This window comes from Fusarium fujikuroi, chromosome FFUJ_chr02, assembly GCF_900079805.1.
Source record: "Fusarium fujikuroi IMI 58289 draft genome, chromosome FFUJ_chr02".
Lineage (NCBI taxonomy): Eukaryota > Fungi > Ascomycota > Sordariomycetes > Hypocreales > Nectriaceae > Fusarium > Fusarium fujikuroi.
The window spans coordinates 3,244,242-3,268,004 of NC_036623.1; the positions used below are offsets into that span (position 1 = coordinate 3,244,242).

A 23,763-nucleotide genomic window follows, 5' to 3' on the forward strand; every position below is an offset into this window, starting at 1 on the left:
ACCGTTGTAGGGATGAGAAAGTCAGTAAAGTGGCCATGCTGAGAGACAGCAGGGGAAAGTCTTAGGATGGCCAGCAGCACGCCAACAAGTTCTCGATCAGGCTGCAACGATATGCAGTAGAGTAGCCGTTCTCAGCTTTGAACCTCGGAACTCACAATCAAGCTAATTCTATTGATATGTGACGTTAACAGCATTCGGTTGGACTAAAGCCACCGTCTGTAACTGAATGCATGGTTTGATGCCATGATAGAAAGTATCTATATTGAATGCCTGAGGACATTAGTATCCTTATATAGGCATGGAAATAGACAGTTCCCTCGGTTGACTTGAGAGACGAAAACAGAGAATAACATATCTATGAGTAAGGCAGGGAGCAGTCAGGAGATGGGCGGTGAATTTTGCGGAAGCCAATGGTGTGTCGAGACAATTGGCATATACTTAAAAGTGCGAGAAGCTGAAAGAAAGGAATATTTTTTCTCGTGAAGCATATGTTCCTGGAGTATGACTACCCGAACAAAAGGTAGATAGATGTATGTGAGCCGTCTGATATAACAGGTGCTTGATCTAGAATGCTATAATTTTTCGCCCAGCTTTACAATGAGATCGAGTTTCATCCATTGCAGTCATATAGGAACATCTTTCAGCCCAGGTTTAGCATCAGATCTCCAATGTTCCCTCTTTCCTTTGACTACGTGACCGGAGACGAAAGGGAAGTGGATGTCTTCAATCATACCATACGTATTGTTCTTGTGAACACTTTTGGCAATGGGATTCAAGATTCATGAGATCTGGTAAAATACATATCCTGGCTGCCACTTTGCATTCCAATGTTGCTCCATTTGCCTTCATACTCGCGAAACTCGTCACCAACCATATGAAAGTTGTCATACAGTCTGATACAGATATGGCGATCCACGAGAGAAACTCGACCTGATATGAAGAAGAGACGAATAAGAGCCAAGAAACTCCATTATGGTATAAAAGAAGCCTCCGAATCACATCTGCTCATTCAAAATACTCACTCTAGGCATTTTACTGAATGATTATGAAGTCTGGATGAAAGCAAGCCGTAGCCAATAACATCATGCGAGTGGAGCCTTGTGAGACCGTGCCGGAAGCATCATTTGACACTGTAAAACACTGTACGCGACTCGTTCTTGTTGCCCCTGTCAGTAAGTGCGATCGGTTCTTGTTCAGTTATTTTATGAGGAGGAATGCGTCACAGGTGGAAAGTCTGCTTTCCCATCGAAGACTTTGGTCAGCTGTCTCCAATGGCGAAATCGCACTGGCATATACCTCTATGACTCAGTGGAGAAGCTTTCAAAGATGTATCCAAGTCACAGGCTAAATTTTTCTCCTCACACTTTCGTCACCTCATCATCAACTTCCTCCCTTCAGGTATCATCACAACCGTGACTAACCCTGGACACTCACAAATTGACTTTATTCCAACAAGTCAAACCTGATCAAGTCAAACCCACCGAATTCAGTCACAATGTCTGCTTTGACGGAAATCACGCTCCCAAGCTTTCAAAAGATTGCTTCGGGCAAAGTGCGCGACCTGTTTGAGCTGCCAGACAAGAACACTCTTCTCTTTGTGGCCTCCGACCGTGTCTCTGCGTATGATGCTGTTCTGAAGAACCCAATCCCTGACAAGGGCAAGATTTTGACCCTTGTCTCGGCTCATTGGTTCCAAGTCTTAACAGAGCGCATTCCTGGCCTCCGCACCCATTTCATCAGTCTCGATATTCCCGAGGGCGTTACTCCCGAAGAAGCAAAGACCATCAAGGACCGTTCGATGGTCGTGAAGAAGCTTTCTGTCATCAAGATCGAATCAATTGTGTACGTCCCCCCATCCCAATGCAAAAGTACCACACGAAACCCTCCCTTGACTATGAAATAGATCTTCAGTTTCGTAATCTATAGGGACATTTAAACACTAACAGTCCTATAGGCGAGGTTACCTGACAGGCTCAGCTTTCAAGGAGTACAAGCAGAAGGGAACCGTTCATGGCATCACCGTCGAGCCCGGCATGGAAGAAGCCCAAAAGTTCAAGCAGCCTCTCTGGACTCCAAGCACCAAGGCTGATGCTGGAGAACACGACGAGAACATCCACCCTGATGACGCTTGGAAGGAGGTTGGTGATCGTGAGACTGCAGACCGTGTGAAGGAACTCTCCCTCAAGATCTACGAGGAGGCTGCCAAGTATGCCGAAGAGCGAGGCATTCTCTTGGCTGACACCAAGTTTGAATTTGCCAAGGATGGAGAAGGAAACATCTACCTCGTTGATGAAGTTCTGACCCCTGATTCTTCTCGATTCTGGCCAGCAGCCGGCTACATGCCTGGCCGCGACCAGGACAGCTTTGACAAACAATTCATCCGCAACTGGCTCACTAAGGAAGGACTAAAGGGCAAGGAGGGCGTGGAGCTACCACAGGACATCGTTCAGGCTACAGCAGACCGCTACCGAGAGGCCTTCCTCATGTTGACTGGTAAGAAGTTCGATGATGCTGTTAGCCAGTAGATGGCAGATACAAAAGTGCATCAAGACAAGCTATCAAATCATCATCGCTCGGACTGAGGGTTGATTTCTAGCATGATAGCAAAGCTACAGCCACTTATATTCCTATCTATGATGGCTGGCCGTTTTCTACCTCTATCTTTGAAATTTCTGACACTTGTTTGAATTTGTCCGTCATAAGTTTGATCATCCTTTTCCACTGCCATTCAGGCTAAGATATCGCTTTGTGGATTCTAGAATTATTAGCATTTGCACTTGGTCATTAATGCAATAACTATCAACATACCTCCGAAGCCCCTCGGTAATAGTTCTTGGATCTTGCGAATATACCATTCGGAACCATCCCGGCTCGATAGAATGCTCCTCGCGGGGGTGCAGAAACACACCCATCTTATGCAACCTTTTCGCGAGAGCAAATTCCTGATTCGACTCTCCGTCTAAGTCGGATGGAAGGTATGGGGATAGGTCAACCCAAATAAAGAACCCCGCGTTACTGCCGGGTAAGTACTTGATACCCATGTCACGGAGCAGGGACGTAATATGGCGATGTGCTTGGGCAAGTTTTAGCCTTGAAGAGTCAATAAAAGCTCGACACCACGTTCGATCCTCAAGCATGGCACTTCCGATAGCCAAGCTAGCTCCAGAGGGGTTGTTGAATCTCAAGGCCGCTTCGATAGCCCGGAGGACAGGTTGGCTGCGAGTGATTATGGCACCAAGCCGAAGACCAGCCGCACCGAAGTCTTTGCTGAGACCATAAGTGACATGAAGAAGTTCTGGATCTATAAGACCAGTCGGATTAATCGAAAGTATCGAGGTGAAAGGGACTGCCGGCTCATCTGTGTCGAAAACGGAGCAGGCGTATATTTCATCGCTCAGCAGATGCAGTCTATGTTTCTGGCAGAATTGCATTATACTGATAAGCGTCGACTTATGATAACAGCGTCCTGGAAACTATTAGGTCTTTGGGCAGAGACGTACCAACAGTTTCTTACCAAGGGGGTTATGGGGATTAACGATTAGCACCATCTTGACATTGACCCCAGCCTTTCGAGAGCGCAACAACGCCTCCGCGAACCTTTCGACAATATCATCTTGGAACGCTTCTTCTATCTTGTTGTTGGAGTATACGACTCTGACTTGAGACATGTTACCGAAATCAAGCTCGAATCGGCCATAAACAGGCCTGCTGGTCAACACGCCATCACCGGGATCCGCGACTCCCCAGGCGAGAATATCATGCATTGCGGTAGCAGCACCAACGCACCGAATCATATCAGGAGCTACAGGGCTATAAGGTTGAAGGTATTCGTTGAGGTGGGCCGCCAAAGCTTTGGGGAAGCGAGAACCCCCTGCATGGCTCCCTCGGTAGAGGAAATCTTCATATGAGATTGTGACCTATGTGCGTGAGTTATAAGCTGTTCCACCTTTCAGGATTGCCGAATGCGCTCATACATTCTTGTCTGTGAACTCCTTCAAATCCTTTGTTACCAAAGCCTAGAATGGTCAGCATTCTGAAGCTCTGGCTAAAAGGCTCTCGTACATGTTCCGCTGTGCCAAATGATATCAAACCATCTGGGTTATGATCTGCATCATAGTCTCCTCTCGGTGCGAATCTCCATGGAAGATCTAGGCCACCAACTGCCTCTGTGGCTCGTTGTGATAGGAAACCCATCTTTGCATCGGAGAAATCGAGATTTATCAACATGATGAAGGCTTCACTTGAGAGATATTGTCTTGCAATAGTGGGGCTGATGAGTCAGCTGTCCTTGGTAAGATCTACAATACTTGCCCAAACTGACTCTTGCTGGCCTTTGGACGTATTATACAATTTAGATATTTGGTTAATGGTAGGAGGTTATCGATTGACACACGAAGTGAGATATTGACTGTGAGATAAGGATATTTCTTGTATGGTCCCCACTGGCATTGCCAGCCAGGGCATATTATATACGTATTTCTAATAAGTAAAAGCGGTATTGACGAAGAACCTTGATGGGTAGGTAGGGTAATTGAGCAAAACTGTTCCACGATCATATGTATACGCGCTTCAGGTTCTTTTGAGTGAGCTCGCATTGTTTAATACCAGAAATGGATAAACGGAGAACAGGGCATTGAGAACGCCTCAAAGAGCAAGAAAACTTCTGACCCGGAACCGAGGTGCCACAATGACCACGAAGGTAGTCTAAAAGTCTACCAAGTCTATCGTAGATTGACACAAGTCTCTTTGTCGTTTTGAGTAGAGCTTCTAGATTTCCTTGCCTCCTGTTCCGCTGGTAACGGGCCGGGCCGCTGGCTGAAATGCGGCAGCACTGACCCTCTTAGGTACTAAGGTACAGATATATAGCTCAGTCTCTTTTGGAGCGGTAAAGAATCCGTCACCAATACTAATGAATGTCAACTGAACTACGGAGCAAATGCCAATAGATAGCGAAATTGTCATATTTCGGTTGAAATGTTGGTATTGGCCATCGTTCCGTGTTCAGTTCTTTCGCGTGTCGCGCTCACCCATGAGACGCGTGCCACTTTTGACGTGTGACAAACTCTAACTAAATAACTCCTTTCACCAAATCTCGTCTCCTAGACATGACATGACACTTTATACCCCAACATACCTTCGGGATGTTACAACCACAACACGTCATCGAAATCAGTGATGACGATGATGACGATGCGCCTGAGATTGAAGAAAGTGAATGGAAGAAGAAGCTGTTCGCGTCCCTGAATGCCATTCAGGCAGAACCTAGACTTGTATCCTTCAGAAGCTACCACGAGTTCGTCAACCCGGGTCTCAAGATTGGAGGGCAGCAAATAATACCGCTACCTCTAACAGATCACTATGCCGATATCATCAAAGAGTTGAGCCACTCGGTTCAGGGTACTGACAACAAGGCCAAGAATGTCTGGGAGCTTGACCGTGCGCAATTCGACTTGATCAATCCGGCCTGGCGGTCATGCCTGGATAGGATAGCGCAGGACATCACTAAGGAACTGGATATACAAAATGCCTTGCTGAGTTCAAAAAAGTTGACACTTCAAGGGCCGGGCCCTATAGCCGAGCAAGACCAAAGCCTTGAGCAGTCTGATCGCATTGTTGGCCACATTTCTGTTTGTCTGCCGTCTGAGCACCACGGTGGAGATATTGGTGTATCTCTTGGTGGAAGGCGGAAAACTGTGTCAACTGCAGCTTCGTCGGCTCTCGCCCTGTCCGCCATTGGCTGGATTTCTTCTGCACACAGCCTGGCCACCGAACTGGTCTCCGGATATCGGCTCACTATCTCGTACATAGTCCATCGGTTCAACGATGGGCAAAGCACTGCCCTTTCATCATACTTGGGAAGCGGCCGCGTGGAAGAAGTTCTTCAGATGTGGCAGCGCCGACATTTTGGCACAAAAAAGATACTGTATAAATTAGACGACAAGAAAGGCACCGGGGTTTTATCTCTCCGAGAAGCAAGGGGTCGGGACAAGGCAGTGTGCGAAGCTTTGTCCACGGCTTGTTCAGAAGCCGGGCTTTACATGCTGTTCGCTGAAATCACGCACGAGGTCACCAATAATCTCATTCGAAAAACCGTGGAAAGTTCAATTAACGGACTCTTCACGCCTGAAGGTCAATTCTTGGCAGAAAACAAAGAGCTTGATGCAGAAAACGAGGTATTGGGCTTTGATGTTGATCGGCAATGGGACCTTGAACCTGCCAGTGATGATGATGAAGGCATGAGTAATGAACATCTCATGGAAGAACACGAAATGACTCGCCGCTGGCACGACCATGCAGTCCTTCTGATACCTAAAGAAGGATTGCTGGACCTGGTGAGACCAGATGTTAGTCGAAACACCTCTCCGTGGCCAGGACGACATACTCGAGATCACGAGACCTATCATCCAGGCGTAGCACCTGTTGTTGCAATGGTCGTCGACGACTTGGAGAAGAATCCTGCGGGTACAATCAAGGTGGCAGAAAACATAATTGACAAGCTTTGCGACTCTGGGACTGACACGCAAGTGCTATGCACATGCATCAACCCCATCGTGAACTGGTGCTTGAGGTCTGGTTATATGCCACTATATACAACAGCTTTCCGAAAAACACCCATCACTGTGGTGCATGTACTTGCAGAGTATCTTGCAGGTAAGTATGAAGGCTCAGAAGATTCTATCGATTGGAAAGAATGGTAGGTTTCTTGCGTCTAAAGCCATGTATTACCTAACCTCAATACAGGCTTGATGGTATCACAAAGAAGCCCATTGTGGAACTTGGATTGTTGTATCGCGACTTTTCGCGTACTATCCTGGCTGTCAGTACACCTGTATGGAAATCTTTTGATGGATGGTCGGAGACAATAATGGACGAGAAGCTCAACACAGAGCTCAATTGGGAGTATAAGGATCTGGAAATGATTCTCGACTTAATGCGGCTCCGTTGCGACAGTACTCAATGGATTGTCAACAGGTTCGTCTATCTTCTCTTGCCGACTGTTACTTACTCAGGTCGATTTGATGCTCATGCAACGTTTTTAGGCTGCTTCCTAGAGTTGCGTCTGGGCGTCACAGCGAGAGCCACAGCGCACTTTTCATTCAACTTCTATTCCACATTTACCAGTTCAGAAATGAACCACAATTTAAACATGCAAAGGAAATGTTCAAAAGCATTATAAATCACAGCGATAGTGAACTCAACTTCTCACCCCTCAGGCTTGAGCCTGCGGAAGAAGGGTGGTTGGTCGAGACTCCAAGACACGATTTAATCTGCGGGCCTTTTATTCGGCTCATCACTGAGTGCCACGCTATAGGAGCATCCGTAGAAGCTTCTAGGGTAGTTGAAGAGACGTTTTCTCTCTTTGTGACAGAGAAAGCGAGATGGATTCTTGTCAAAGATCCATTCGGCGTTATCTTCTGCTTCATAACCCCCCTCATTCGTTTGTCCGCAGACGGCCTGTGGAGGAAAATACCAGCTTTGTTGGATACTCTTGAGCTTCTTGTGCGCAAAATCATCCGCCTAGACTTGCCCAGACAATCTCAGGCCGGCAGCGGATTGGTTTTCCGAGAGCGAGGTTGTGGGTTCTGTGGGGATTGTGCTGCACTGGATCGATTCCTGACTTCGCCCGAGAAGACTGTCTGGGAATTCAACGCACCAAAGGCTCGAAGGTTGCATATCGAGCATGCTATCGGGGTAGAAAAGTCGCTCCAAGCCTTAAGGATATTGGATCAGACAACTGGCACGTGTGAGAAACTCACAGTGACCAAGACTGGGGCCCAGGCTGAGCCTGACTTGCGAAGCTGGGTTTTCAACTACAATGGCTTAGAGAGAGTTCTTCAACCTCTCCGGGGTGACTTCATGAAGAAGGCACTTGGTGAGAAACGATACCGTGAGATCATCTTGCTGGCGGGAGTAAGTCCATACGGGCCGCCACCGAATTCACCTGAAGTGAGAAGGCCACCCACTGCGGAAGAATCACAGCCTAACAAACGACTTTGCATCTCCGGGATGGGCGGCATAGACCAGGGTTTGCCGCACAATCAAAGAGAAGGTCAAACAGCAAGTCAAACAGAAGCGGGCAACGTTTAGCACTGCGATCAAACAGTTTCTTGTTATTATTTGTTTGCTACGTTTGATCTCATTAACAAGAGGGAGGGTCACTGCATTCATCCGTGCCTTACGGCAACTGTTAATTCAACGTTATCCAAGGATAGTGCAACGGTCATTCCCAACGGTTGTCCTCTGATCGCCGTAATAGGATGGGTGTCGACACTTCGGTACGCAATACATGGGAGCTTGATGCCTCGAAGTTCAATCTCGTGAACAAGAAGTGGTTTGAAGACTTTAGCTCAAGGATACTGCGCGATACAACCAAAGGACTCGGTATGTTCGAACTACGAGCCGATCCTCACAAGCTTCTCCCCCACGAACCCGGATCGTTCTTCCAAACCCATAGTGATTCAGAAAAGGAACAAGACATGATCGGAACTCTAATCGTCTGTCTTCCCTCGCAACATGAGGGTGGTGACGTTTGCTTGTCCTTTGGATCTCAAAAACAGCGCCTTTCAACAGCCGAAAACCCCGAGTTTGACCTCACAGCCATGTCCTGGTATTCATATGTGACACATGAAGCCGAGCAACTGACATCTGGATATCGACTCGTCCTCGCCTACAAATTCTTTGCAACGGGGAAGACAAGCTATCGGCCTCCACTTTCTCCCAGCACAGCAGGGCTCTCAAATCCATGCTGGGTAAGTTTCGGACTGACTTCCCCTCAGTCGTTAAACTTCTTTACCTCTTAGATCACCTTTAAACAAAACCAAGCTTGTGTTTGAGAGATCTTAAAAGCCGCGATCGATCCGTTGGACGTTTTGAACGAGATCTGCTCAGAAGCTGGCTTCTACTTCATGCTGGGACAGACAAAGCGTTCTCAAGTTGACTGTGATGGGTGCCAAGATCAAACTACCCTTAGTATTCTGTACAATCTGAACGGTGATCAACTTTCTCCAAAACTCGTTCTCGACTTTGAAGATTTCTTGGACTACGACATTGGGAGGAAAGCCGCTCACAGCGAGGATGACGGGGGTTTGTTTGGTAAGGCGGAAGTGGCGCGCGTGTTTCATTTCCACAAGACGAGATACAATCTCAGCCTTCATGGAAGCTCGGCCACTATTGTTTCATTCTCAGGACCTTCGAAAAGCACAAGGATGAAGAGGAATGAATACTTCGAACGTAAGTTGGTCAGAGATGTTGCTTGACATTAGAAGAGCAAATCACTAGCACTTCTAGTTTTGTTCGAAAAATTGTACCTAGAGCTGAAAGGTCCCTTTTGAAGAGTCTTTCGTGGTGCATGTCATCTCAGAGAAATGTTTTGGATGATAAACTCCCCGAGCTCTACAAGTCCATCCTTGACCATGGTGGACAACAGCTGTGCTTCACAGTGGAAGAAGTCAGATCTCGTCTGTCTAAGGACTGGTGGCTTCAAGGCTGGAAGCTCATCGAACAGCTGAAAGAAGCTTATATCAATTCTGCGGCACATGGAGCTTTGTGTTTGCTGGAGCAGAGCTGCAAAACTCTAAATGACAACAAGGAGTTCTGGCTCCTAGAGGACAACTATGGTATGTTTGACCAGTTTCTTGATACTCTCCTCAAGATTCTGGAGGCAAATAAGGCGCCTCCAGTTCCGGCAGTCCAGGATTTCCTAGAAATCGTGCTGCGAGAGGTGCTCCATCGTTCAATTCATTCTCGGCCAGACAAGCTTGTAGGATGGGCTCACAAAAGTCCTCCTGCTGGAATGAAACAGAGTGCAAAGACTTCCAATGGCTTGATGCTTTCCTTAAGGATCCAAAACAGCAAATATGGGAATACTCAATCAATCGCACGCAACTGAATCACCTTGAGTATCATCTAAAAGATCCGATCTGCTCACTCAAGAAAACGGAGGCTGATTCGACTGCCCAGTTGATGATTACAAAGCTGGGGACCAATTTTGACAAGGCATTGCGTGACTGGCAAAAGAAAAGGCCTTTGGGAAAGTGGAGAGCCAGCTCTGTGGATCGAGAGGTAACTACTTGAAAGGTCTTTTGAGTGATGAAGTATAAAGAGCGTGCGCTTTTGGAAAAGCCTGGACAGGAAGACTTGCGGAAAACTTTAGCAAGCAAGAGACCGTTAGTGGAGGACGGCGATGCATCGCTATGTGTCTACACGAAACGCTCGCGTGCAGAGTAAATCAAGATTGGATAGTAATGATGATCATTGTTGATATGAGTCTATGTAGAGGTAAGATCCAGATCTACCCAACTCCAGCTATGCAACCCTTATCATGCCCGCGTAAACTCCAAACCAAATCATTATAGGATATCATGAATCATGCTTGCAGGGCCTCAAGGCCGACGGTGAAATCTTCGATCTCCATCCCTCTAAATCCCTCCTCAACGACCCAAGCTCGACCCTTTTCAGGGGTGAACAGAGTCTCGCAAGATCGTCCAACAACCAAGAGACCTGGAGGCCGGCTGCCCTCTGTCTCAATAGCCTCAGCAACATGCTCAAGTGTAGTTCTAATAACCCGCTGGTCGGGACAACTGGCACGCTCAATGACAGCGCACGGAGTGTTGCGGGGCCAGAGTACTCGCTTGCTCTCGCCTGTTAAGGGCGAGACTTGAGTAGGTTCTGGTGGAGGAGGGGGCTGCGCCGAAGCAGCCTCTTCGTTAGCCGGGGCAAGAGGCTCGAGCTCGATGTGAGTAGTCAGCTCACGAATGAGGCCGTTGATGCGGTGAAGGGCCATGAGGAAGACGACAGTACGGCTGGGCACGAACTCTGGTGGTGACGGAGCCTTGCCCTTCTTGCCCGTGCCAGTGCATATCAGGATCTGGTCAGCAACATCACGTTGCGTAGGAGGGATGGCAGCGAAGAGAGGAGCACTAAGAGCACTTGTCACACCTGGGAGAACCGATACTCTGTCCCCAAAGCCGTGTTGACGGAAGTAGGCAACCTCTTCACCGCCACGTCCATATACATATGGATCACCCTGCTTGAGGCGCAACACTGTCTTGCCCTCTTGAACTCCGGCGAGAGCCATTTCAAGAAGTTCTTCTTGGGCGCGATCTGCGTTACCGGGGAACTTGCGAGCGATTTGAACAGGAGTGCGGCGGGGGATAAGGTCAAGGACACCAGAAGGCACCAGCTTATCAGCGAGAATAAGATCAGCGGTCTTGATAGCTTTATGGGTAGCTTGGGTGAGGAGATCGGGGTGACCAGGTCCGCTACCAGCCAAGATAATGGTACCAACACGCTTCTCTGGTGTACCAGGATCGCGCTTGATATCGGGACCGTTACCGGGATATGACTTGAGAACCGTCTCGACATCGTTGTCGGTAATAGCAGCGAGACGCTTGAGGGGCCAGTATTCACAGACTTGACTCAACCAGCGCACCCTTCGGTTCTTTGCATCCTCCTCGGTAATCAAGCGGTTGAATTGAGCGTTTTGGTCATACGAATCATCAAGAGAGGCGGGGTCGTCTTGAGCACCTAGGGAATCCTCATCATGGATGCGGCGGCGGACGTCTCCGAGGCGTGTGCAGGCAGCACCGAGGTTGACTGGGAGAGAAGCGGCAATATCACGACGAATTCTCGAGGCTAGCTTACAGCCACGACCATTTGTAGTGACGCCGATCTGGAGCGGGCCGTCTGTATGTGTCGAGAGGAGAGAGAATGTGCAGAGTTGAGGAGCATCAACAACGTTTACGGGGATGCGATTTCGTTTACAGAGGGCAGAAATATGAAGGCCTGGAAATTGTTATTAACTATCCTTGTACTCTTGGTATAAGACATACTTTGAGGGTCTCGTGGTCCTGATGTGACAAAGACGGCATCGACTACACCATCCACTTCCTCGCGGCCAAGTCTTAGCAAATCGGCGTCTTCGAACTGCTTCTTGTGCCATTGGACACTGCCATCGTCGATCTTCTTTTGTAGAGCATAGTGAAGCTCAGAGCCTTCGGGTGCAATAAGGATTGGTTTTGCGCCAGAGCTTAGAGACTGGGTACATCGAGTCGCAGCGAGCGGGTTGGTGCCAATGACAAGATGAGTATTGCCTCTGCAGTTAAGAGCTGCAAGAAGCGAAGATGGTATTATTGATGTCATTTCGAATAGAGAAATTGGTCTGCTTATACAGAAAAGAAGGAAAAGAAATATTTCACCTCAACAAAAACGCACCAAAATATCGCGACTGCGAGACTCGGTCGGCTTATAAAAGAGCTCTCTCATGAACTGAACTGAACTGAACGAGACTAGACCCTGAACCCCTGCCCTTTCCCTCATGAGCAGATGGAAAATGGAAAAAAAAGGTTACCCCATTGCCCCTCCCCCTCCAAAGAACTCCAAATCAGGCTCGTATCATTGGCTCAAACTCACGCCATCTCTCTAATCGGGCTGTCGGCGGGCACCAAAGACACCCTTGATAACGCAATCGCCGACTTCCGCGGGCCGCAACCGGAGATGCCAGAATTGCGATAAAGCACGTTATTTCATGTGTGGGCAGCGATAAGATGATCTGATGCAGAGCATGCAATTCCGTGGTTTTGGTTCTTGGGCGGAGATGCAAATTTCGAGAAAACCATCCGATATCAGAACAGGTGATGATAGAATGGCCATGATATGGACTTGGCCTACCCCCATTAGCAGTCCAATCCATGTCATGATAAAGGAATAGCAAGGCCAATTGGATCACAAATTGCCATTCGTCAGGACCAGACAAAAAGGTGCACTTCGTCAAGGCTCACTTCAGAAACACCACCATGCCACCAAAGCACAATCATCATAAAGGACAAACACCATAAAAAAGAAAGCCTCGCAAACGCTCGCAATCGAATTTATAGGAACAGCCCGATGCGGGGGTCGAACCCGCAACCTTGAGATCGCGTACTCGTAAGAGTCTCACGCTCTACCGATTGAGCTAACCGGGCGTGGCTCTTATTGTTGAATTCGATTGCCTCGAATGGCATTTACAAAGTTTACAGGTAAGCTGAATGACTTGGACAATATTCAGCATGCTGTTAGATACTACTTCACAGCTATCAAGTGTGGTTCAAAGGCCTCAAGGACCGTTTTGCATAAAATCGTTACATTATTTTGTTGTTTTGGTGTTGAGATCTATCATCATGCCCCATGCCCTCATCATGACCTCCTGGCCTCGAACCAGTGTGTTGGTACGTCTATTTTACATATAATGCATCCACCTATGATCGACCTCTTCTGTCAGAGTCGTCTCGCAGTTCAGCTTCTACTTCTTCATCCATTTGCTTGGCGATCATTCTCTCTTCCTCTTCCTCAGCCTCGAGAATCTCCTTGATAAGGCGGCTCTTCTTGTCCATCTTGTTCTTTCCACGACGCTCACGAGGGGCGTTCTTCTCGTTGGCACTGATTCCGCCAGGGCCCATGACAATCTCGACCTTTCTAGGCTTCTTGCCTTGTCCGGCTCGTTTACCACCGTCGTCAGGTCCCTTGCCAACACGAGCGTTGCGTGGAACTCGCGTCTTGGCTCCGAGCGCCCAAAGGTCGCCCCATCGTGACTTGCGAGCATCGTGGTATGCGAGTTTGCTCTGGCTCTTGGTAACGGTCCATCTCTCAAGCTTGCCTTCAGGTGTGCAGAAGTCAAGGGTGACATGACCCTTCTTCTTCAATGGGGGCATAATAGATCGCGGCAGGCTCTGCATATCGGGCCTTTCGTCCGAGTCTTCGTATCCTTCAAAGGCTCGATTTGCAGCTTCTTTGCCACTTATAGACCGCTCCTTAGCGACACCACGTCTGAAGGCAACATAGCTGAACTCGACTTCGCCCTGATTCCTCGTGCTGTTTCCAAGCATTCGAGAATAGAACGCAGGACGGACAAATCTCTGACTGAAATGGCAGTAATCCTTGCGGCCTTTGCTCTTACCAGGTGTCTGATACATCGGGCACAGTCCCTGGTTAGTACAGGGGGCAACAACATATCCAAGCTCCTTTTCCCGTTCATAAGCAGGGTTAAAGGCTTCACTATCAAGCTCTGGTTCTCCAGATTGGGGCAAAAGGAACTGTCGAAGAACGGTGTCTCGAACATGAGCGACAGCCTCAAATCCTCGAGGGTGAGCCTTTTCTAGGACAATCAGAACACCTCCATCTTTGTTTAATAAGGACCAGAGTTTGTTAAGGACTGCTTGTCGGTAGTGGTCTTGCTCTTCCTTGAGAAACAGATGAGAGGCGATAATGACATCATAACTCTTGCGAGGCTGAGGCTTGCTACCAGCATCTAGATGCTCACCCTTCATCTCTCCTGAGTGCTCATAGTCGGGAAGTCGAGGGAGGAAAGTGGTGTTTCCCAGGAAAGTCTTGGCACGGTGTCGTAAACGATCAGAGCCAATAATGACTGTGCGCTTGCCTGGGGGGTTATCACCCTTGACTTCACCCTTTTCTTGCAGTAGATCCCATTCTGCTCGCACGATCTCGTCCCAGGCAATCAAGCCTGCGCCGCCAGATCCTGCATCAAGAACGCTCATGCCACTGCCATCTTTAAGCTTAGACTGAAGCCACTCACTTCCGACTCGCTTGCGAACTTCTTTGAGGGTAGCCATTACTGAGGCATAGGCTGGCGGCATGAAGCCTGCAAGGAAAGCATCTCCTTCAATCTCGGTCATATGTCGCTGGTCTGCTGGAAGGCCAACACCAAACATGTTTCCATTCCTCTTAGCCTCAGGTGTCGCAGGAGACAATGGAAGACCTGGACCGCCAAACGCTGTTTCAGCGGCACTCTTGACGTGATCGATGTGAGTTCGCTGTAGAAGATCACGAATCGGCATGATCATTTCGTCTTGTGGCAAGAGAATTTCAATGGGACTTCCCCAGAAACGACCCTCCAGAGTCAGGGGGTGAAATCGTGCCTCCTCGCCAGTGGGTCGCTCACTTTGCTCATACTCCTCAGGCCAGGTCGCTTTCGTATCTTCCTCCAGCTGTTCCATTTCCAGCTCTTCCTGGGCCGCTGCTTCATTTTCCGCCTCTTGTTGCTTCTGCTGTGCGACCTTGAAGTCTTCCGAAAGTTTTTGTAGTGCATCGTATTCCCGTTGGCTTCTGGCAACTAAATCCACGTAGCCTGGCACGATTTGGTCGATTGCACGGTCCTCCAAGTCGGGTTCCGGAGTTGGTTCGTTGATGTCCTCGACACCCTCGTTGAAAGGAATTTCGTAAGCGACCTCCTCAAATTCGCCACCCTCCAGCTCTCTCAATACAATGCCTTCATTATCTGGCCGCGGGGGCTGTGGTCCCATGTCTGCATGTTCTGGAATACCTACATCTTCAGGTCTCGTCTCACGCAGCGGCGCACCGTACAACCGTTCGTACACCGCATATTCTTCGTCGTTGAGATATCCCTTTGGTAAAGTATCTCGAAATCTCTGCTTAGCGTCTCGAACAATTTGCTCAATTTCCTCCGGCGACGCCTGTCCCGTTGTTTGTGTGTCTTGTCGCAAACATCTTGACGTCGAAAATGCTTGTGTAATTGCAGCCTTCCTATTGGGCGGCAAGGAACGGAATGAAGAAATACGTTGCGAGCGAAGCAAAGGACTGGAAGAATAAAATCCTGACGATGGCGTTAAATAGGAAGCATTACACCTCGGGCAAGCATTTCGTATTCTTCTGGCCGACAACATTTTCTGTACTATACAGATTTGGGGCAATGGAGTCGAAGTTTTACTATAAGAGCTTCGTCTTTTCTTGTATACGCGTGGTCACGTGCTGATTGATATGTGGCAATTGTCTTTAGGTACGCTACAAGCTAACTGGTCACCATGAATCAAAAATGGAGATTCAAGATCATATAAACGAGCCGAATGATTCTAGAACTGTATAGTAAGTTCGCCTGAAAAGATTGAATATACATGCCCAAGTAGAGCCCTTTACCGATGAACGCCATACCCAAAGTTCCTTAATCACCACCAAGATCTGCCAATGTCTTGAAGGACGAACGTGGAGGAGCTCTGGCACCACCAGCGGTCTGCGATCCACCGGTGTTTCTTGGTGCTGGTTTACGATGAAGGTTGAAGGGGCTGTCTTCCGCTGACTTATACGGGTCAAACTACCATCTAATTAGCAACCGCAGTATTTCACACTGAAAGACCGCCAGTCGGTCACTTACAGTGAACAGAGAAACAAAGTATAGTCCAAAGAACGCTATCAGAGCATCGAAGAAGGCTTTCAAGTTCCACTGCTTGGACAGCGAGGCAGATCGTGACTCGCCACCAAGCGTTCGCCCGGGAGTCTTGAAAACGTTGCCAGTAGCTGGTCCGCCAAGCTTCACCGCATTATTGATAGCCGCTGTGAGAGCGGGAGGGTTGGCACCCTTGATGGTCTCGATGCAGGTGCCGTTGTGGAAGATCTTGAAGGTCGGCATGGCGGAAACACCTTGGGCTCGGGCGATGCCAGACTGGTTATCGACGTTGACCTTTGCGAAGGCAACCTTCTTCGGGCGTGAGTGTTCTTTGGCGAGAGCTTCGAATGTAGGCGCAATCATCTTGCAGGGACCACACCAGTCGGCGTAAACTAAGTAGAAGTCGTGTTAGTTATGACATGGATATTCACGGACTGTTCGAACGTACAATCTGCGATGACCACATTTGTACCCGAGAGGAGACTACTCCATTCGGACTCAGAAGCAATGTTGATGGGGCCACTCATGGTTGCGATTTCGTTAATGTTCAGTCTGTGTGTTTGTCATGAAAGGCCACATTTGTCGCATCCTGTTCACCATGATGCTGACGAAGCGCGGGCGAGCCTCGAAAGCTCTGTGTTGGGCAGGCGGTGACCAAGGCGGCGAGATTCTGCCGGACATTTGGCCCCACTATCACAACTTTTTGCTAGAGTTAGGTTGTCGCAACTTTACCTCGAGGTGATCTACACATTTCAGATCTTATCAGCCCTTGTAATTAACAACAAGATGTCTTACTCAGAGCGCAACTCTAAGGTCAGTAAATCAGTTAACACTCAATTCACTCCAGTACACTAACTTTTACCAGAAACGCAAAACCGAACATAATGGTCGAGAGGGAGGTTCCACCAGACCTTCCACGATATTTGATCCAGTTGAAGGTGGTCGACCATGGACCATCTCCGTTGCCATTCCCAGCAGTATCCTCTCAGAGTATGTATCTTTATTATAGTGTCTATCTCTACTAACGAACAATCACAGCCTCGCTTCTGCTGACCAGCGAATGAACCAACCCGCTCGCATTGCTCGTGCCCTCGCTGCTTTCTCTGTCGACGAAGTGGTTGTTTTTGACGATTCTCCTCTCGCGACCCGCCCTCGCCAAACAGATACCAACAGTTACACAGGCGACACCGACCCGTGCCATTTCCTCACGCACATTCTAACCTACTTGGAGGCACCGCCATTTATGCGCAAAGCCTTCCCTCTCCACCCTAACTTGCGACTAATTGCCATGTTGCCCCGTTCAAGTCAGAGATACGCCGTCGGCTCTGCTGGAGGGAAGGATGCTGCAGACCGCTACTGGAACTTAGCTAAGGAGTGTGGCATCCGTCCTGCATGTCGTCAACTACAACATGCCACCTGTCGACAACGGCGGCATCGAGGAGGTACACCATTGGGGGGCAAGAAAACACTGGACTTTAATTATCCTGCATATCATCAACTACGACATGCCATCTATCGACTACGGCGGCATTAAGGAGTACACCCTTAGGTGCAAGAAAATACCGGACTTTGATCATCCTGCATATCATCAACTACAACATGCCATCTAGACGTGGCCACACCAAGATAACCGAGAGATCAATATATGGAAATGCTCCAATTCTTATTGCTATCTAGCGGCTTATCATGTCTGGTTCCGTGTTAGCCGCGCTAGAAGCACCACTTCCAACATCAAGCAGATTGATGTCCAGCTCCATGTTGGCCGCGCTAGAAGCACCACTTCCAACATCAAGCAAATTATGTCCGGCTCCGTGTTGGCCGCGCTAGAAGCACCACTTCCAACATCAAGCAAATTATGTCCGGCTCCGTGTTGGCCGCGCTAGAAGCACCACTTCCAACATCATGCAAATTGATCTGCAGGCCGAAGCCCCCCAGAAGAAGGAACTTTTGGTTAAGCTGCTTAAGGAAGTATATGGTATTTATACCATTATTTTCGTGAACAGTTGCCAGGCTGCAGATAACTTGGACGATTTCCTCTTTAATATGCATTTACCAGTCATATTGATATATAGTGATCAGACCTAGTAGGAGCGAGAGGCCGCGATACGGGCTTTCTGCTCTGGAAATGCTCCAATCCTTATTGGCAGCGGAGGGCAGCGGAGGGCAGCGAGGGGGCAGCGAGGGGGCAGCATGCCAGATATCGCAATGTAACCATTCTACAAGAGTGACTGCCCGTGGCATTAACGTGCAGAACGTCCTGCATGCCATCAACTACGACATGCCATCAACTACGACATGCCATCAACTACGACATGCCATCAACTACGACATGCCATCAACTACGACATGCCATCAACTACGACATGCCATCGACTACGACATGCCATCTAGATGTGGGCAGCAAGGCCAGCTCGCCAGACGTCGCAACATGACTATTCTACAACGCCAGCAAGGTCAGCAAGGTCAGCTCGCCAGACGCCGCAACATGACCATTCTACGGCCAGTCATTTTCGTCAGCGCTGGACCTACCAGCTCGGCCAGCTTGCCAGACATCGCGACATAGCCATACTACTTGGGGGGTTCCAGTCTATGACTGCGACCAGTCACTTTCGTTAGCGCTGGACCTACCAGCTGGGCCAGCTCGCCAGACGTCGCAACATGACCATTCTACAAGGGCAGCGAGGCCAGCGAGGCCAGCGAGGCCAGCGAGGCCAGCAAAGGCAGCAAGGGCAGCAAGGGCAGCTTGCCAGACGTCGCAATATAACTATTCTATAAGAGTTACTGCCTGTAGCATTAACGTGCATCTATTGACTATGGCGGCATCGAGGAGTGTACCCTCAGGCGGCAGGAAAATACCAGACTTTAAGACAGGGTATTAAAATAAACTTAGCAAAAGACATCCTAAACTTAATATTGCTAACCTAAATTCATATAAATTTACCTAAGCATTTTTATCACTTAGGATCAAGGTCCTGGGTTTTCTTTCCCCCCCCTAGCCTCCATCTTTACATTAATAATGCTGCAGACCGCTACTGGAACCTGGCCAAGGAGCGTGACCTCCACCTTCACAGCATTCGAATGCACAGTTAGCCTTATGAAATAAAGAACAACTAGATACTAGGCAATAATCAGGCACCAGAATGTAATCAGCAAACAGACTTCACGAAAGGGTTCCCGGTAACTGCACAAGTCGCGAGGAAAAAAATAGGAGAGGGAAACGCGGCGGCCCACGCCTTAATGATGCTGCGGACCGCTACTGGAACTTGGCAATAAGAATTGGAGCATTTCCATAAATTCATCCCTCCAATAGCAATGAGGATTGGAGCATTTCCATATCTTGATCCCTCGGTTTGGCATATCGTAGTTGATGATATGCAGGACATTCTGTGGACACGTCAATGCCACGGGCAGTTACTCCGGCTGTAATGAAAATTGGAGCATTTCTAGAGCAGAAACCCTGCATTGCGACCTCTTGCCTATATTAGGTTTGATCACTGTGTATTGATATGACTGGTAAATGTATGTTGAATAGGAAGTTGTTTAAGTTGTTAGCAGAGCCCGATGACTGTTCATTGAAACGATACAATAGATAGATACCATGTATTTCCTCGAGTAGCTTGACTAAAAGCACCCGAAACGTGAAGCTTCCAGTTGAACTCACGAGTGAAGAACCCACCCGGGGCAGCGTCATCACCAAGCTTCGGATCTCGGAAGAGAGTCATCAAGGCCGAGTAGTCATCGCTGTACCAACGAACAACAAGCTTGTGTTTGACGCGGGAAGTATCGGTCTGGTTCCCCTTGTTGCATCGAGCGGCGATTTCACGAGTGCGTCTGTCAATGCGACTCGCGAAGTTGTCTAGTAATGTTGGTGGACGCCGAGCAGAAGACCTTGTCCTCGCCAGCTATTGCAAGAGTGCAAGCGGCACCAGCGGTGGTTTTGCCGAACCTATGACCCTGGATGCCAGTTAGTTGACGATTTCTATGGACAACATAAGGCTTATTGACAATAATTAAAGCCTATGAGCCTAATGGGGCAGGTTGAAATAATGTGAACTTACAGCTGTGATGATACCAAGACCGAGAGGACGATGCTCCAGATAGCGTCGGAAACGATCTTGATCTTGAGGAAGGGCCTCCGCGACGATAGCATTAGCGAGCTTCTTGTCCATGCTATCTAAAAAGTTTACGACGGGCAATGGTTGGAGTGCTGGAGTAGCATCTAAAGATGCGGCCTCTATAGCCTTTTTGATGCCACGAGGCGCCGGCTTTGACATCTAGGTATAGAAACCTTGGCTGCGCAAGAGAGCCCTTTGAAAGATCCATATAGTCTTGCACCTCGGCCAAGCGACGCTTCGCGTGGGCGCCCATATCCGCCTCGATCATCATCATTCTTGAGCCTTCGAGATCGTACGGAAAACCAAGCTTCTTGAAATTAATAGGATCAGCGGAGGGTAGGAACCAATTGGTAGCCTCGACCTTTCGCTGGCAGTCTTTCAGCTGACTTTTAAAAGACAGGCAGATGCAATTCTATTGCTTCTGGTCCTTGCGGAGTGCACGGTTGGCAGCAGAGCGATCATCAAATGTTTTGGTGAGTGTGAGTGGGTCTTTGGCATCCTCCTCGTCGCTCGGTGGGCCCGATGAACATGACCAGTTTGATGGGATCGGTTGGGTGGTCCTTGAGTGCAGGTAGACCGGCAGGATTCTCTACGAATTTTGCATTCCTGTAATGCATTGTTAGCAGCCGTGAGTATTCAGAAGGGGAGAACTTACTATTTGCGTTGGTTCTCTAAAGGGTTCTCTTAGTCGAAGAGCACAACCTTCAGGAGACCATCCTTCGTGAGACGACGCCAGGCGACTGTATACTCTGTACGGAACTTCTGGGTCAGAGGAACGACAAGTAGCATCGTTCGACCAAGTCCGATGATAAAGTAGCCAGGGAATGTGCGGGAGTAGATCTATCTCATAATCAGGATGATGTGAAATACAAACGCGTTCAGTTGTTACGTACCTTGACCGATCTTTCCTCAGGCCACAGCGCGTCTTGAGCAACACATTGGACAACAGCCGGCACATGGTTGAGATCGTTACGGTGTCTATCCCATCGTCAGCATATATTGTCATCCAGAAAGAGACAAATACTTACTTGCATTGAGGGACAAATTGGTGACCCTTGACGGTTCTGGCCTTATCGCCCATTTGCCCGCGGTTGTCCCAAGACTGGTCGGTCGAGTAAGGGTAACTGAACAGACCCGGCAGCTTCTTCGCATCGAAGTACTTCTGAATGTTGATAGCCCTCTTGTTGAACAGGAAATTGAATACTGTCTGCTTTAGGAACGTCTGAAAGACTGGTCTGTTGCTTGAATGGTAGATGGCATTGACTCGCTGCATATCCCCGTAAAGACCAGATTCCAGATAAAGGTGTAGGTTATCGCGTCGAGACTCTTTTGCCGTCTCGTAGTCGTCGTAGACGATTGGGTTGAATATGTGGCGCGGGCCTGTAGGTCGAGTGAGACCAAGGGCGAGCAGCTTCGTGGAGGTCGGCGACCAATATGAACCCCCCGCTGCCGAGGCCGGAGCCTGCAAAGCTGTCCAATATCGACCCCTTTCAGCTCCTCGCAGGTCGCAAATGTCAAAGGAACTGCCTCCCAAATGACTGATCCAGTACAGTGCTTATCGCGTTCCTTCAGAGTTAATTCGACCTCGATCTTATTGAGGTCGCCTCGTAGGTCGCGAATGTCAATTGCCTCTCAAACGACTGATCCAGTACAGTGCTTTTCATCGCGTTCCTTCAGAGTGAATTCGACCTTAACCTTGTTGAGGTCCCCTCGAATAGCGGGATGAATAGTGCGCCAGACTGACAGTTAAGTTATCCAGGCTGTTGACTCTTGAATATCGAGCTTAACATACCTAAGGTAGGTAATAATATAGAGTTGAAGTGGTTCAACAAAATGCTTGTTTGAAATGCCGTCTAGGCTGTCCTTTCTAGGTTGTTACCGGAACTGACTGACCTTGAAAGTTCGTTTGGGAATACCAGGAAGTTTCTCAACTCTTCGTATCATAGTAACCTTCAGACAGCTAGGTCCTTCCCTCGATTTCGGTACCGGGCTTCGTGATATTCTGACCCTGTCGACAAGAGTGGCCGATAGCGATGGTTATGTATAATAATTTTGTTGTACAGTTGGGAGTTCCCTGTGTCTCTCAGATACTTTGGTGGACCGAATGTTAAGTAAGGTAGGTACCTAGTACCTAAAAAGAAATCGTCTCACTCCCCAGGCAGTAAGAATACTTTTTTCAATGACTAAAAGCGGTCAAGGAAAGGTGACGTCAAATGCGTACCCGGCATATCACCGGGAAAGAACTCGGCATCCAGCTCTTCAATTGCGACGGCGCCCTGTCCTGTGTTCGGGATTGCTTGCTACCTACGAAGTAGGGAACGCAATAATATCCCGGACCTTGATCGTAGGTGACAAAGCTAAGGTGCTTAGTTTCACCTCCTCCACCTCGCAAACAATCACTGACCAAGAAACTGAGCAGATTACCACCTTCCTTTCCCCTTATGAGCGCATTCGTCAGCCACTGATGACTTCAGTCTGCGACGACCTGTAACCTAGCCCTTCCCTCGATACTTAACTACCAACGCCCGTCTCCAGCAAAACCAATATACTACATTCGCTTCAGGCAGTCGCCATTCTCGATGAAGCCAACCTCACTTGCAACTTGTGCCATAAAAGAGGAAAGAACGGGCAAAACTCTGCTCTTCTCACTGTCTTCGTTGCAGAACCTCCTCCTCATTCACGCCAAGTCGTTGTTTATGGCCGGGGAGCCTTCCAGTCTCTCAACCCGTCTGAAGTCAGAGTTCTCCGATCCGACCCTTATCTCTAGTGGTGGAATTCACTAAAGGCTCAAACCAATACAGAAACCAGATCAAAATAACTTCCTTTCCCGTATTCAGTTCGCTCGGACATTGCGACCACACTCTCAGCAGCTCTCACCTATTACAGGCTCTGCCTGCGCAATCTAAGAGGCATAATAAGCCTTATGCCGAGAGCAACTGCATTGCCGTGATAATGCGACAGTACTCTCGCGATCGTTACAACGTCCGCGTCCACCATCAGCGATGCAAGAATTGCAAGAAGCTACGCTGCCCCCGCCTCGACAAAGACTCTTACACCGAAAGAGCGCCTTAAGACAGTCTCCGACATCCAAGACTATGAAAGTCAGTTTAGTGCTTTCCCATACTATATTCATAGCTAATATATTTAGAAGCCAATATCCCAATAGTACTTCTGCCTCATGGTCAAGCTACTGGAGGAAGTACATGGTATCAATACCATTATTCTCATAAACAGGATAAAGGCAACGTCAAGTTTAGCCTTTTCTCAGCCATATTCCTTAAGGCCACTCATGCCCTGGCCAAGAGCTACCTCGCAGCTTCTTATATCCAATTCCGTGTTAGCCATGCCGGAAGCACAACAGGATAAGGGCAACGTCAAGTTTAGCCTTTTCTCAGCCATCCCCAAGGCCACTCATGCCCTGGCCAAGAGCTACCTCGCAGCTTCTCATGTCCGATTCCGTGTTAGCCGTACCGG

At 48.6% G+C, this 23,763-nt stretch overlaps 11 protein-coding genes, besides 1 other annotated feature; 5 read left to right on the forward strand and 6 right to left on the reverse strand.

The window, feature by feature from the left end:
* Positions 1 to 1,495: 1,495 nt before the first annotated feature.
* Positions 1,496 to 2,525, forward strand: FFUJ_04318 (probable phosphoribosylaminoimidazole-succinocarboxamide synthase; the record flags this gene model as incomplete). XM_023572411.1 has 2 exons in its annotated part: positions 1,496 to 1,842; positions 1,955 to 2,525. 2 exons carry the CDS (start codon positions 1,496 to 1,498, stop codon positions 2,523 to 2,525), a joined length of 918 nt encoding a protein of 305 aa, XP_023426539.1.
* A 208-nt stretch (positions 2,526 to 2,733) lies between these two features.
* On the reverse strand, positions 2,734 to 4,227 carry FFUJ_04317 (related to 1-aminocyclopropane-1-carboxylate synthase; the record flags this gene model as incomplete). XM_023572412.1 has 5 exons in its annotated part: positions 2,734 to 2,755; positions 2,809 to 3,466; positions 3,515 to 3,917; positions 3,975 to 4,016; positions 4,063 to 4,227. The coding sequence occupies 5 exons, from the start codon at positions 4,225 to 4,227 to the stop codon at positions 2,734 to 2,736; spliced, it is 1,290 nt and encodes a 429-aa protein (XP_023426540.1).
* Positions 4,228 to 5,141: 914 nt separating this feature from the next.
* FFUJ_04316 (uncharacterized protein) lies at positions 5,142 to 8,088 on the forward strand (the record flags this gene model as incomplete). XM_023572413.1 has 3 exons in its annotated part: positions 5,142 to 6,694; positions 6,742 to 6,972; positions 7,041 to 8,088. The coding sequence occupies 3 exons, from the start codon at positions 5,142 to 5,144 to the stop codon at positions 8,086 to 8,088; spliced, it is 2,832 nt and encodes a 943-aa protein (XP_023426541.1).
* A 170-nt stretch (positions 8,089 to 8,258) lies between these two features.
* On the forward strand, positions 8,259 to 9,889 carry FFUJ_04315 (uncharacterized protein; the record flags this gene model as incomplete). XM_023572414.1 has 3 exons in its annotated part: positions 8,259 to 8,750; positions 8,838 to 9,231; positions 9,267 to 9,889. The coding sequence occupies 3 exons, from the start codon at positions 8,259 to 8,261 to the stop codon at positions 9,887 to 9,889; spliced, it is 1,509 nt and encodes a 502-aa protein (XP_023426542.1).
* Positions 9,890 to 10,366: 477 nt separating this feature from the next.
* Positions 10,367 to 12,141, reverse strand: FFUJ_04314 (related to siroheme synthase (Uroporphyrin-III C-methyltransferase); the record flags this gene model as incomplete). XM_023572415.1 has 2 exons in its annotated part: positions 10,367 to 11,784; positions 11,832 to 12,141. The coding sequence occupies 2 exons, from the start codon at positions 12,139 to 12,141 to the stop codon at positions 10,367 to 10,369; spliced, it is 1,728 nt and encodes a 575-aa protein (XP_023426543.1).
* Positions 12,142 to 12,879: 738 nt separating this feature from the next.
* Positions 12,880 to 12,962, reverse strand: a tRNA (tRNA-Lys).
* A 273-nt stretch (positions 12,963 to 13,235) lies between these two features.
* FFUJ_04313 (probable RSM22-mitochondrial ribosomal protein, small subunit) lies at positions 13,236 to 15,296 on the reverse strand (the record flags this gene model as incomplete). The annotated part of the gene is made up of 1 exon (XM_023572416.1): positions 13,236 to 15,296. The coding sequence occupies one exon, from the start codon at positions 15,294 to 15,296 to the stop codon at positions 13,236 to 13,238; it is 2,061 nt and encodes a 686-aa protein (XP_023426544.1).
* Positions 15,297 to 15,952: 656 nt separating this feature from the next.
* Positions 15,953 to 16,701, reverse strand: FFUJ_04312 (probable thioredoxin; the record flags this gene model as incomplete). XM_023572417.1 has 3 exons in its annotated part: positions 15,953 to 16,102; positions 16,163 to 16,566; positions 16,623 to 16,701. The coding sequence occupies 3 exons, from the start codon at positions 16,699 to 16,701 to the stop codon at positions 15,953 to 15,955; spliced, it is 633 nt and encodes a 210-aa protein (XP_023426545.1).
* A 259-nt stretch (positions 16,702 to 16,960) lies between these two features.
* FFUJ_04311 (uncharacterized protein) lies at positions 16,961 to 17,708 on the forward strand (the record flags this gene model as incomplete). XM_023572420.1 has 3 exons in its annotated part: positions 16,961 to 16,987; positions 17,040 to 17,164; positions 17,213 to 17,708. The coding sequence occupies 3 exons, from the start codon at positions 16,961 to 16,963 to the stop codon at positions 17,706 to 17,708; spliced, it is 648 nt and encodes a 215-aa protein (XP_023426546.1).
* Positions 17,709 to 18,299: 591 nt separating this feature from the next.
* FFUJ_04310 (uncharacterized protein) lies at positions 18,300 to 18,737 on the forward strand (the record flags this gene model as incomplete). The annotated part of the gene is made up of 1 exon (XM_023572421.1): positions 18,300 to 18,737. The coding sequence occupies one exon, from the start codon at positions 18,300 to 18,302 to the stop codon at positions 18,735 to 18,737; it is 438 nt and encodes a 145-aa protein (XP_023426547.1).
* Positions 18,738 to 20,008: 1,271 nt separating this feature from the next.
* FFUJ_04309 (uncharacterized protein) lies at positions 20,009 to 20,448 on the reverse strand (the record flags this gene model as incomplete). XM_023572422.1 has 2 exons in its annotated part: positions 20,009 to 20,128; positions 20,233 to 20,448. The coding sequence occupies 2 exons, from the start codon at positions 20,446 to 20,448 to the stop codon at positions 20,009 to 20,011; spliced, it is 336 nt and encodes a 111-aa protein (XP_023426548.1).
* Positions 20,449 to 20,973: 525 nt separating this feature from the next.
* FFUJ_04308 (uncharacterized protein) lies at positions 20,974 to 22,233 on the reverse strand (the record flags this gene model as incomplete). XM_023572423.1 has 4 exons in its annotated part: positions 20,974 to 21,129; positions 21,183 to 21,267; positions 21,318 to 21,669; positions 22,179 to 22,233. The coding sequence occupies 4 exons, from the start codon at positions 22,231 to 22,233 to the stop codon at positions 20,974 to 20,976; spliced, it is 648 nt and encodes a 215-aa protein (XP_023426549.1).
* Positions 22,234 to 23,763: the final 1,530 nt, after the last annotated feature.